This window comes from Vombatus ursinus, unplaced genomic scaffold (genome assembly GCF_900497805.2).
Source record: "Vombatus ursinus unplaced genomic scaffold, bare-nosed wombat genome assembly UNPS02014832.1, whole genome shotgun sequence".
NCBI lineage: Eukaryota > Metazoa > Chordata > Mammalia > Diprotodontia > Vombatidae > Vombatus > Vombatus ursinus.
The window spans coordinates 13,083,241-13,096,887 of record NW_020954610.1 but is presented as its reverse complement, the minus strand read 5'-3'; the positions used below and the strand labels follow the sequence as shown (position 1 = coordinate 13,096,887).

Here is a 13,647-nt window from a genome sequence, read left to right as displayed (position 1 = left end):
GTGAGTGTCTGAGTTGGACTCAAACCCAGGCTTCCTAACCCCAAATTCAGCATTCTCTTCATAGTGTCCATATAGAGTATATCCCATTCATTATTCTGATTCCTTATCTCATCACATATGGCCTTGGGAAATTTTGCCTTGGAAAACTAATGAACTACCTTATAATTTATAATAATAATAGTTCACATTTACATGGTGCTTCACAGTTTACAAAGCACTCTTCCTCACAACCACCCTGTGAGGTAGATAGTACAACCATTATTATCCCCATTTTACAGATGAGGAAACTGAGGCTCAGAGGGGTCATAGGATTGAAGTTTTCGAGCTAGAAGGAACCTTAAGAGGTCATCAAGTCCAATCCCCTCATTCTATATATGGGGAAATTGAGGCTCGGTGTAGTGACATATTGAAGTTATATAAGTAAGTAGAATGGAAACTCAAATCTTCTGATTTGAACATTGAGTCCAATGTTCTAATGACTGAAATTTTGCCATCTCTTACAGTGTTCATCGCCTTGCTTATCCTAGCTTTTTCTTCTCCAAATTGTAATTTTATGCTCAGGAAACACTTCTCAAAGTTTCTGTTGAATCAGTCCATGTTGGTAAGATAGGAAAAGCAATCAACCAGCTCACCACTCTCTAAATGCATCATTTTATGACACGACTATAAGCTAGCATCTTTGGCATGGCTGGTGAATGAGCCTCTCCTTGGGTGTGACTGGAAGCCCAAATAAAAGGAAATCAATAATTTAATACTATAGAAGTAGGTAGGAAATCCAGAGAAAAGGTGAGGGGAGCCCTTGGGAACGCTGCCAGGAGGGCAGTATCTTCTTAAAATATACAAGATGTGATTATAAAATAATAAGACAGTGCAACAAATGTACTCAAATGTATTCATCCAAGTGAATGCCTTCCTTCCTCTTGATCACCCTGGAGGCCGTGCACTTTACTCAATGATATGAGCTACCATTGCTCAGAACAGTTTTGGAATTCAAACTTCTCTTTGGAAATACCTTTCCAAAACAACCGATTATATAAATTAATAGTTCTCTCTCTCTCTCTCTCTCTCTCTCTCTCTCTCTCTCTCTCTCTCTCACACACACACACACACACATACATACACTATAGTCATATCTCTCTCATGACTTTGTAGTCATCTCTCTTTCCATCCCTCCCTTGACTGTCTCTCAATCTGTCTCTATATTTGTCTCTCTTAATAAACTACCTATTATCCAAAATCTGTCTCACACATTGTCCATCTTATTATGCTTACAAAATCCTGGCTCTCTCTGGAAGAAACCTGGCCTCTTTATACAGTGCTGGTTGCTCTTTCATACCCTCTGACACACACGGCCAAAAGAACTTGGATTTCAGGTCCTAACCCCATAGCTAGAAAGGATCTGAGGCTATCTAATACAACTTTATTTTATAATTGAGGAAACTGAGGCCAGGAAGGATAAGTGATCACAACTGAACCCACGATCACACCAACAGTAAATGTCAGAGGCAAGATTTGAACCCAAGTGCTCTGATTCCAGAGCTAATATTTTTTCCACTGTCATTCCACTGTCTACTTGGCATTCAGTTGGCCCCCTTACCCTCTGCCATTTCAGACTCCTATCTGCCTCCATTGCTCTGCAGACTCTCAGGTTCTGTCATTTACCTCTCTTGACCAAGATCCTTGTTTCACGCTCTTGTTTTTGTACCATTCTTTCCCCAGCACTAGGCCGGGCTCCAGATGATTATTATAAAAAAAATCAAAATCACCTTAAAAGAATAAAAATGGAAGAGATTTTTTAAAAAGATCATGCCACAACTCTGTAGCTAATTCTACATGAAGCGGTTCAGATGTGCTCAGAGCAATGGTAGGATCAAGTATTTGGCCTCCCAAGAGGCTCCCTCATTTGCACGTACAAAATAATCCAAATGATAATAATAAACGGTCACATTATAAATACCTTGTATTTGATGAAAAAACAACAAACAAAAAACAAACCCACAGAGTTCTTGTATGAATCCTAATTAAAGACAACATCACGTTCAGAATGATCACACCTACAGCTACGATGTTCAAAAACTAAAATCGCTTCTTTCCTCATCTTTAGTAGAGGTGATTATAGACAAAGGAGTCAGAAAGGGGGCGAGACGTGTGTGTTACCTGAATGTAACCTCTGAAAAGTTACTACTCTCCATTTGACTCAGACACTTAACTGGTCTCCTTCCAACTTAGACAAGTTGTGGATTCACAGATTTATTCCACACACCCTTTTCCCCAAACACCTTAGTTAAATGTGAATTCCCATGTGTGCTCATTTCCCATCTTCTATGGTGAATTGGGGAAGGGCCTGTTAAATGATGACACAGGCCACTCCTTGGTAAAAGTTTGCAGTTTTCTCTCCCAATACATCTTCTTTTTGTTGAGAACTTCCATTTTTATCCTGTGTTCCTCTTCTGCCATTTCGCACTCTCTTTCGATCTGCTGGATTTTGGCCACGTGCACTTCGTTCATCTGGATCAGCTGCAGCTGCAAAACGGACATTTGCTGATGGTGCTCCTCTTCATGCATCTTCTTTAACGCACTTTCCTGAGAGGCTCTGCTCCGGAAGTTTTTATGGGTCGTCATTCTGACCGCTGAACATGAAGGTTCAGGTTGAGAGGTCCCTTCACAAACTGGGAAGTGAATGAGTTCCTTCTCCTCCTCGCATAGTTCTCGACTTGAAACAGGAAAAGGTTCTGAAAGACAGAAGCAGAAAACAGACATTCAAAGGTTGCTATCCCATATCAACAGGCTGTAATGCAGAGGCCAGATTGGGAAGGGCAATACCAAAACGCCCTGGGAGAGATGCAAGACAAAGTGAATGGGAAGCAACAGAAAGTATGAAAATTTGAAACCATAACCATCAGATAAAATGGATTTACATAGAGTCTTTGCTTCAGTGCACTTTTGCCAGGAGGAAGAAAGTGTTTTCTCCATAGGATAAAGTTCAGGGTTTGTTTTTGTAAGTGTAAGTAAAGTCTAGAACTGAAGTTCTTGAGTAGGAACATCCTTCATTGATGCAACTCGGCAACTTGTCTGTAATTTATTGTTTCCCCTAAGACACTGAAAAGTTAGGTGGTTTACCCACAGTGACAGGATATGTCAGATGCAAGATTTGCACCCAGGTCTTCCTGTGGCCAAGGCCAGTCTTGTATCCACTAATCTGAAATTCATCTTAAATTTTAACAACAACCACAACAATATAACTAAGATTTTTACAGAACTTTAAAGACTACAAAGCTCTTTCTTTATGTGTGGTCTCTTTATATGCTTACAGCATCTCTGTAAGGTTAAGTGTTATTATTATCCCTGTTTTGCAGATGAGGGAATTAAAGGTGAGAGAGGTAAAGTGCCCCTCAGAGCTAGGAAGTATCTAAAATAAGGACATGGGGTTCCTATGGAATCCAAGTCCACTGCTGCATCCACTATGGCACCTAGTGGCCAACTGAAAATACATACATTTTTTTCAGGCTATTAACTAGACAGCCATTTTCTTAATGAAGCAATGAAACCTGGATGACCTAGAAAAGTTAGCACACATTCTAAACATGCCTAATGGCATTTCTAGTGATAAGTTGCTTCCCAACCATGGATTACATTACATTGCTTTTTGTAAGCATAAAGTCCTGATGAGAGAGGAAGGATATGTAGGCATCATTTTTCCCATTTTTTCAAGCAAAATACATAGAAATCACATCATATTTAAGGTGACATAGGAAGTCAATAGCAGAGAAGGGTCTCTCAAGCTCCTAATTCCCAGTATATTGAGCTATATCCAGTCTAAGCCTGAAATATCAAGAGATGATGTAAAAAATACAGCCCAGTTATTCTCTCACTACATAGTAGCACTAAGATCAGGGCACCTTCTTCATTTGAAAAAAAGGAGGAAGGTGGATAAAGCACCGGCCCTGGATTCAAGAGGACCCGAATTCAAATCTGCCCTCAGACACATAACACTTACTAGCTGTGTGACCCTGGGCAGGTCACTTAACCCCATTGCCTAACAAAAGCAAAAACCAAAAAAAAAAAAAAAAAAAGGAAGGGCAAGAATACAACCTTTGTGATACAGATGAGATTAAGGAAATAGGAATAGAGTCAAAGTTAAAAAAAAATTACAACCAATTAAACCAAGATATCACACCATATACCATAATAAGTTCCAAAAAAGATACATGACCTAGATATAAAAGGTCTATCATAAATTAGCAGAGCATACAGGATGATACTTATACAACAATGGATAAGGGGAAGAATTCATGACTAGACAAGACATGGAGAGGATTACAGAAGACAAAAACGGACAAATTTGATAGCATAAAATTGAAAACATTTTTGCACAAACAAAATCAATGAAGTTAAAATGAGAAGGGAAAGTTAACTGGGGAAAAATTTTTTACAGAAAGTTTCTCCAAAAGCAATCTGATATCTAAGATAGAGGGCAGTTAGGTGGTGCAGTGGATAGAATGCCAGACCTGGAGTTAGTAAGATTCTTCTTCCCAAGTTCAAATCAGGCCTCAGATATTTACTAGCTGTCTGACTCTGAGCAAGTCACTCAACCCTGTTTGCCTCAGTTTCCTCATCTGTAAAATGACCTGGAGAAGGAAATGGCAAACTGGACCCGCATCTCTGCCAAGAAAACCCCAAATGGGGTCACAAAGAGTTGGACAGGACTGAAAATGGCTCAACAACAATAACATATAAGATAGAAATGATTAAAATATATACATATAAGCACCGGCCCTGAAGTCAGGAGGACTTGAGTTCAAATCCGACCTCAGACCAAACACTTGACATGTACTAGCTGTGTGACCTTGGGCAAGTCACTTAACCCTGATTGCCTCACTAAAAAAAACAAAAAACAAAAAAAATATGAATAAAATATAAATAAAATAAACCCCTTATAAATAAAAATATATAACTATGTAAATAAAATATAAAAATATATTCCCCCAGGAAATGGTCAAAGAATATGAACAGGCAATCAGTTTTCAAAGGAAGATATCTACATAATCAACAATCATAAGGAGAAAAAAAATGCTCCAAATCACTAATAATCAAAGAGATCCATATTAAAAATAGTCTGATGTTATACCTTATATTTATCAGATTGGCTAAGATGACAGAAAAGGGAAATGACAATTGTTGGAAGGAATTTGAGAAGACTGACACATTAGTGAACTATTAGTGGCCCAGCCATTCTGGTAACTATTTGCAAGTATGCTCAAAGAGCTACTGAACTCTGACAGTGATATACTAAGCCTATAACTCAAAGAGATCAAAAAAGAGGGAAAAGATTCACATATACAAAAATATTTGTACCAGCTCTTTTTGCTATAGCAAAACACACACACATACAAAACTGGAACCAAAGGGGATGCCCATTAATTGAAGAACAGCTAACGAAATTATGGTATATGGCTGTAGTGGAATATTACTGAGCCATGAGAAATCGCAAAAGGGAAACTTTCAGAGAAACCTGATGTAGAGTGAAGTAAACACAACCAAGAGAACCTATTTATACAATAACAACATTGTAATAACAAACATCTTTGAAAGACCTGACAACTTGATCACTATGATGACCAACCAGGGCTCCAGAGGGTTGATGATAGAACAGACTACCCACCTCCTGCTGGAGTGCTGGATTCATGACATGAGACATATATCTTTGGGTAAATCAAATGCGTGGATTTGTTTTTCTTTATTATTTGTTACAAAGGTTGTGTTTTTTTTTTCCTGGGTGGGGTGGGGAGAGATTTGGAGGAAGAAGGAATCTGCCAATAGTTTTGACAAAAAAGAAAAGCAGGTTCTATGAAGCATTTTTTAAACTGCCCAGAAAAAAAAACCAGAAAGAAGTTCAGAAGAAAACAGAAACAGCACAGCTTTGAAAGAAACATGCTAAATTAATTACAGATGTTTTAAAAAAAATGGGCTATACATAATAAAACCATAATTTCATATGTAATACTCCTTTTCTGTTTTATTTTGTATATGGAAATGCTCTTTTTTCTGGAGGGTGGCAGCATTTGTCAAGTACAGAATAAAAATAAATTCTGACCAAGCACTTTAAAGAGTAAGTAAAGAAAAATATTAAAGGAAAATATTTCAAGTCCATCACAGAAAAAGGGGAGGTTCACCTATGTGGCAAAGAGTACTATGCTCTTGTAAATAAACTAGGGATTATCTTATAGGAGAGGAACAGAAGGCCCTGTAGACCATCTCTATCCAACAACACTACTCTGGAGTCTCTGCTCCACTCTTTGCAAATTGTTGTTGATCAATGACATCATGAGGGTGATGTCATGAATTGCCCATGAACTGGATTTAAGCCAGGCAGGCAAAGTCATCAGCCTCATTCTCTCCTCCAGAGTCATAAAGATCTGTGGCAAGACAAAAGTCAAGATGACTGGCGATAGCGAGGGGTACAAATACAGTCTTGGGAAAGGGTGACAGGTCACAAGAAAGCCCAGTTACTCCATACTCCTCAGATACAGTAAGCACTTTGCAAATCTTAAAGCGCTATACAGATTCTAATCTTATTCACTGTGGTTTTTATTCCCACACCAGAAAAGGGCAACATGCCCACTTACTGAAATAATCCTATAAGAAATCTTAGTGGGGCAGCAAGATAGCGTAGTGGATAGGGCACCGACCCTGGAGTCAGGAGGACCTGAGTTAAAATGTGGCCTCAGACACATAACACTTACTAGCTGTGTGACTCTGGGCAAGTCACTTGACCCCAATTGCCTCACCAAAAAAAACAAAAAAAACAACTTAGCAGACATTAAGAGTTATTTCCTGGGACCAAGGAAAAGTATGACACAAAGAAAAGTTATCAATGTATCATATTAAGTATAAAACAAAGAAAAACTTCCATAATTACTTAAGCAGATAAGTGGCAAGATTGTATCCACTACCATCCTTTTTTTTCCCTGCTACCATTCTTAAAATAGGTAGGAATAATTTTTATTAATATAGCAAAGAGATCATATTTAAAACCAAGAATTAACATCATACTGCCTAGAAAAGTTCCCCCTTAAAAATAAGCACAAGGTCTCCTGCAACTAATACCTGCTGAATATAATAAAGAAATGTTGATCACCATGATCAGAAATAAAAAAGAAATGTTATAAATGTAGAAAGTAAGAAATAATTTCACATTATACAGACAACATTAATATAAACTTAGAAAATCCAAGAGAATAACTTAAAATGACAAATTCAAAATATACTCAGCATTCTCTGTCATTATAATGATTAAGTTTGGCTCCAGGAGGAAATAAGAAATTGCACCACCTTCCCTTCTTTGCTGAATGGGGCGGGGGGGAGGAAAGACTGTGAGTGTAGAACCTTCCACATGTCAGACTTATTTGATGTGTTGGGCCGGCATTGTTGAATTGCCTTATGTTTTATTCTTTGTTAGAACAGATAATGAACGATGGAACATATTTGGAAATGAAGGTGATGTAAAAACAAAATATATCACTTAAGAAAATTTTAATGAGCAGCAAGGTTGTGATAAATAATTAAAAATCAACTGTATTCCAATACACTAACAGCACCTAGATAGAAAATACAATAGAAAAAATAATGTGATAGAAAATATTTAATATTTAGTTATAAAACCCAGTAATAAGCTATTTATGTAAATAGAAATATTAAATTCCAGTGGGAGCACTAAATGAAAGGATTATTAAATGGAGGACTTATTTTATTATGCCTGGGAAGACTAAATATTCAGGGCGATTTAATGCAATTGATATTGCATACTTAAGGCCCTATGGGAAATTTTAAAGAATATGAAAAATTGATAGTGAAAATTATCTAGAAGGAGTAAGAATACTAAGGAATTTTAAAAGGAAAAAATTATATCCTTGCCCTACCAGACTTCTTAATCTTAAGAGTTGCTTAAAATTCTTCAGTGGTTCCTATTATCTCTAAGATAAAAAAAACCAAACTCATCAGCCTAGAATTTAAGACCCTCTGCAATCTGTCCCCAACTTACATTTCCAACCTTATTTCACTGTTTTTCCCTTTACTATTGTGTGATGAGATCTCAATTCAATCAGCCAATTCATTGATGATGCCTTTCAACTTTGTTCCTAGAACCTGACAAGTATGCCATCTCTGTTGCCATTTAAGTTGGCATCGAGGTGGCATAGTGATAGAGGACTGGGCTTGGAGTCTGGAAGTCCTGAGTTAAAATATTACCTCAGATGTTTGCTTCCTCCCCGTGTGACCCTCAACAAGTCATTTAACCTGTCTGCCTCAGTTTCCTCAACTGCAAAACAGGAATAATAGCACCTGCCTCATAGGATCGCTGTGAGGAACAAAAGAGATAATATATGAAGCACTTAGCACAGTGCCTGGTACATAGCAGGTGCTTAATAAATGCATGTTTCTCCATCCTCCCTGCCTCCATGTTTTCAAATCATTGAGAAAAACACTGAAGAATATAGGGTGGTATTCAACCAGGGACCTCTCTATAGTTTGAGATCAACCATAGAGAAGGCTTGTTTCTATACTTTATAACACATGCAATAAATTGCAGATGGGCCAAAGAAAAAACATTTTTTTCAAAACTCTCACTAAAAGGTAGAGGAAAACAGAAATATTTAGCATTTACATTGCACCTTAAGTTTTGCAAAGTACTTTATGAATATTATCTCATCAGATCCTTACAACAACCCTGGGAGGTAAGTGCTGTTATTATTCCCATTTTGCAGATGGGGAAACTGAGGCAGGCAAAGGTTAAGTAATTTGCCCAGGGTCACACAGCTAACAAGTGTCTCAGATCACTTATGATGAACTCAGATCTTCCTGCTTCTAGGACCAGTACTCTATCCACTGTACTACTTAGCCGCCTATTTTATCCCATTTTAAGAAGGAAAGATAAATTCATGACTACTGAAAATATGGAGGATGTCAGATAAGACATATTTTAATGGATACTTCTTCAATACTTTGAAAGATTTGTGATCATGCTTATTCTTTAAATCAATGCACATCACAACTTCATTATAGTTTAGACCAGTTTCAGGATTTACCCTGGTCAAAAAAGTCATCACTTAGGAACGTCTCTCTTTTTCTTTAAACTTGGCTAGGTTGGTGATGAGATGATGGATTCTTGGTCCATTTGTCAAGTCAATTCTATTAGCATTTCTAGCTTGCTAGAAGTTTCTCCCTATTGACAGGAAGATAAGGTCAGCTCCATGCCAGAATGACGTAGTAGAGCTGCACTTCAGTATTTTATTATACACAAAGAAAAACATGAAAAAAATGAGAAACATATATATATATCCAAAAATACTAACAATCTGTTGGTTTTGCTTAGCAGTTTGTTAAAAGGGATGTTTCAAGGCTAGGGTTGGGGGTGGAGTGGGAGGAATATATTGGCAAATGAGTTTAATATAACAAAACCCTAGTAGGCATCAATTTAAAAAATTGTTTTAAAAGGGCCAATGAAAAGTCCAGACATGTAAAAAGATATGCCTGATGTCGCCAGTTCCATTTGCTAAGTGGTCAAAGGAGATCCCCTTCTTAGCAGAGAGGTGATGGACTAGAGGTATTTAATGAGACATATAAATTAAGATATGGCAAATAGGAGGATTTGATTTGTGTGACTATGCTTATTTGCTCCAAAGAGAGAACTTTTATTTTGATGAGGGGTTAGGAATTGGGGGAAACGGCAAATTAGTGTTAGAGATACTATGAAAAGGAAGAAAAGAAAATGACATCAATGAATGATTGAAAAATAAAGAGAAGAAGAAAGAAGTTCAGAAGGCACCAGATAAGGAGGGACATATTGGATCTACCATATAAAATTTTTAAATATAGAAAATCACACTATGTAGCTATTAAAAAAGACCAAAAAATAAAAGAAAACTATGAAGCCTAATATTAGTGAGATATTGTTGAAAGCCATTAACATTAGTTTAGTCTCAGCTCCTAGCATATAGTGTTTTACAAACAACAGATGTATAATAAATATTTGTTGGACTGATTCCACGGGAAAATGTGTTCCAGGTTCTAAATAACTGACTTACAAATAGCTTTAGTTTTAAAAAACCCAGTACCTAAGTTGAGGGTTTCCAAAGCCACAAATAAATATTTTCTGGTATTATCCTAAAGAGGAAGGCATCTCTGTATAGCCATTTCTTTTTGCCTGTTACTTATCTACAGATATTTTAATAGTTCAGTGATTACTACTAGCCTTTTAAATTGTGATACCTAGCCATTATTTTTGTGTGTGTGTGCAACAATTCTTCCTTTTCCTTAGATAAGTACTTTATGACATGCTTGTCAAACAGTTATAATTCTAGGAATCAGGAAAACCTGAGTTCAAATCTAGACTCAGACATTTACTAGCTGTGTGACCCTTGGGAAGTCACCTAAACTCTGTCTGCCACAGTTTCCTCATCTGTAAAATGGGTATAATTGCATCTACTTCATAAGACTGTTGTGAGGATAAATTGTGATTCTATTTGTAAAGCATTTAAAAACCCTTAAAGTGCTATGTAAATACTAGAATTATAATCGCTCTTTAAAAAATTAAAATTAATTTTCTTTGAGAATTTTTGAGATCCCTAGGGTATTTTTGGGGGGGTGAGGCAATTGGAGTTAAATTACTTGCCCAGGGTCACACAGCTAGTGAGTGTTATGTGTCTGAGGCAAATTTGAACTCAGGTCCTCCTGACTACAGGGCCAGTGTTTTATCCACTGCGCCACCTAGCAGCCCTCTAGGGTATTGTTAACAGTTGGGAATCACTGAAGAAACATTGCAATAAACTGTGGAAATGCTCATTTTCTGCTATTTAATAACAGGGCAGATCCCCTTTGAAGAATGCCTGTTTCCATCCTTAGAATGCCTTCTGATGCATCATGCTAAATGATATAATCACCAGCAGTCCTTGGGTAATTAAATAAAAAATTCTCCTATTTTTGTAAGTGTCTGTAGGACCTGTAATAAGATATCACAAGGATAAAGGGCTGCAAACATATAAATCAATAACTTATTCTAGCATCTGATTCTTTCCCTTTGCAACAACACCATGGTCCCCAGCTTTCAATGGGGAAAATCAAGAACCAACATCAAAGTTTGTGTAAAAACTGGGGACATTGGGCAGGTAGGTGGCACAGTGGATACATCATCAGCCCTGGAGTCAGGAGGATATGAGTTTAAATCCGGTCTCAGACACTTGACACTTACTAGCTGTGTGATCCTGGGCAAGTCACTTAACCCCATTGCCTAGCCAAAAACCAAAAAAAACCCCAAAACAAAACAAAAAAAAACTGGGGACATTACACAAAAAATGCAGATGGCATCCCAATGAACAGAGCAAGAGGTAACAGGAGCATTTATACCTTGGTTTGCTGTGTCAGGGTGGTATTCTGACTCTTCTTCCGGAGGACTCTGTAAAAAGTAAATTTGCTCAGGGAGCATGCTGGCAATCTTCTCTTTTCCTATTCCCTGTGTGCTTAGAAGCGGACTAATGCTCCGTTTTACCTTCTCTCTCCTTTCATGTGCCATTATCTTTTTGGTCCGTGCTTTGATGTTTTCCCAACACTTCTTCAATTGTTTGAAATCTCGTAGTGAGACGCTTGGTTGAGAATTGTACTCATGGGCGAGGGCTTGCCAGGTCCTCTGTTTAAGTGCAATTGTCCTAGCATCACTTTTCTTACATTCAAGCACATATTTATACTTTTCCACTAATGCAAGCAAGATACTCTTTTCCAATTCAGAAAAGTATTTGGCAGGTTTTATAATTTCGTTGTTTTGCATTTTCTACTCTTTTTCTCCAGGCAGTAAGAATCCTGTAAAAGGAAGTTTTAAACAATAATTATATGTTCAACTAAATCTTCAACAAATTATTTTATCCTAATCATAAGTAAAGACCTAAATTTATTATTTTATTTTTTAAAATTATTTTATTTCATTAAATATTTTTTTAACAATCTTTTAAAAAAATTTGAATCGCAAAATCTCTCCTTCCCACCTCCTTGAGAAGGCAAGCAATTTGGTTATTGATTATATATGTAAGTCATGTAAGTCAAAAGGAGTCATGTAAAGCATATTTCCATATAATCCATATTGCAAAAAAAACACAAAGTAAAACAATAAAAATAAATAAAGTAAAAAAAAGTATGCTTCAATCTGCATTCTGAGTTTTTCAGTTCTCTCTCTGGAGGTAGATAACATTTTTTCATCATCAATCCTTTAGAATTGTCGTGAGCCATTGTCTTAATCAGAGCACCTGTCTTTCACAGTTGATCATCCTTACAATATTATAAAACCCTAAATTTAAATGTTTTCTTCTCTGCTAAAGCTTCTATTAAATAAGAAAATATATGATATCCTTAAATTTATCCATGTTCAAAATATATCTTTTTAATTAATAATAATAATTTAACACATGGGGTTTTAAGGTTTACAAAGAATTTTACACGTAACTTATTTTATATACATTTCTTTTCACACATACAACACTATAAATTAGGTGCTGATTGACTTGCTAATAAGTGTCAACAGGAGAGATTTGAACATAGGTCTTAATGATTCCAAGTCCAGCAATCTATCTTCTACACTACACAACATCATCTTGCATTAGTCTTTCTTTGTCTGGTGAAAATTATTTCTCACATATTACAGCAAATAAAATCAAATAAGATTCTCTATAATCTTACTAAACCACAACTTTTTTTAAAGAGAGAGAGCTTGTTTTGCGTAATGAAAGACCACTGAATTTAGAATCCCAACACCTAGCTTCAAGTCCTAGCTCTTACACTAGTACTCCAGTTAGAGAGGAGATGGGAGTTCCAAAGCTTCTCTAATATGGAAATATGATGAGTTTCCTGATGATGAGGTTTCTTGAGGACATGATGGAGTCGAGGAAAATAAGTAAACCTGACAGGACGTGAAGAAATGGTTGTCTTAGGAGTCTTCCTTAAATAGAGGCTTTCGAAGGCCTTTTTTTAAAAATTCTTGTCTTCCAGCCATTCAGTCCTCTGATAGAGGGCCAGGGTGTAGTGAATGTACCAATTAGGTGGGAGGCTTCACTAGCTGTGTGACCCTGGGCAAGTCACTTAACCCTGTTTGCCTCAATTTCCTCATCTGTAAAATGAACTGGAGAAAGAAATGGCAAACCACTCCAGTGTCCCTGCCATGAAAACCCCAAAATAGGGTCATGAAGAGTCAGATACAACTGAAACAACTGAACAGCAACCACAACCAAAGCTCACATGTATCTACATATCTATATTTATATCTATAGCTATATACACATATGTGATATGTAACAGATATAAAACAGTATAATATATACAATTTGTGACATCTGTATAATATAAAACATGAACATATAACATATATTTAACATATATAACATATAATAAAATAAGTAAAACAGAATGTAGCATAAATAATGTTGGCATAATTGATGACAATACCCATGTGTAATAAGCGGCAGCATGCATGTGTAATACGTCACTTATTATGTATGGGTAATATGCTACACATAACCCATGGATAATATATGTAAGCAATATATTTGACAAGATGACTGGCCTGGGAGCCCTCTTAAAATGATGGCTTTGGAAGGAGCTCTTTGCCTT

At 36.7% G+C, this 13,647-nt stretch overlaps 1 protein-coding gene across 1 annotated transcript; it reads right to left on the bottom strand.

The window, feature by feature from the left end:
• Nucleotides 1-2,004: 2,004 nt before the first annotated feature.
• On the bottom strand, nt 2,005-11,818 carry LOC114026102 (myb/SANT-like DNA-binding domain-containing protein 3). The gene is made up of 2 exons (XM_027839731.1): nt 11,401-11,818; nt 2,005-2,732 (listed from the first exon to the last, which is right to left on the bottom strand). Exons 1-2 carry the CDS (start codon nt 11,816-11,818, stop codon nt 2,323-2,325), a joined length of 828 nt encoding a protein of 275 aa, XP_027695532.1. The 3' UTR covers nt 2,005-2,322.
• Between the last annotated feature and the right edge of the window lie 1,829 nt (nt 11,819-13,647).

Excerpts from the sequence above, each read along its gene's own strand:
- LOC114026102 (XM_027839731.1), bottom strand. The coding sequence starts at position 11,818 with ATGCAAAACAACGAAATTATAAAACCTGCCAAATACTTTTCTGAATTG. Across the intron at positions 2,733-11,400 it reads CCCTGACACAGCAAACCAAG|AACCTTTTCCTGTTTCAAGT; the intron begins GTATAAATGCTC and ends TCTGTCTTTCAG.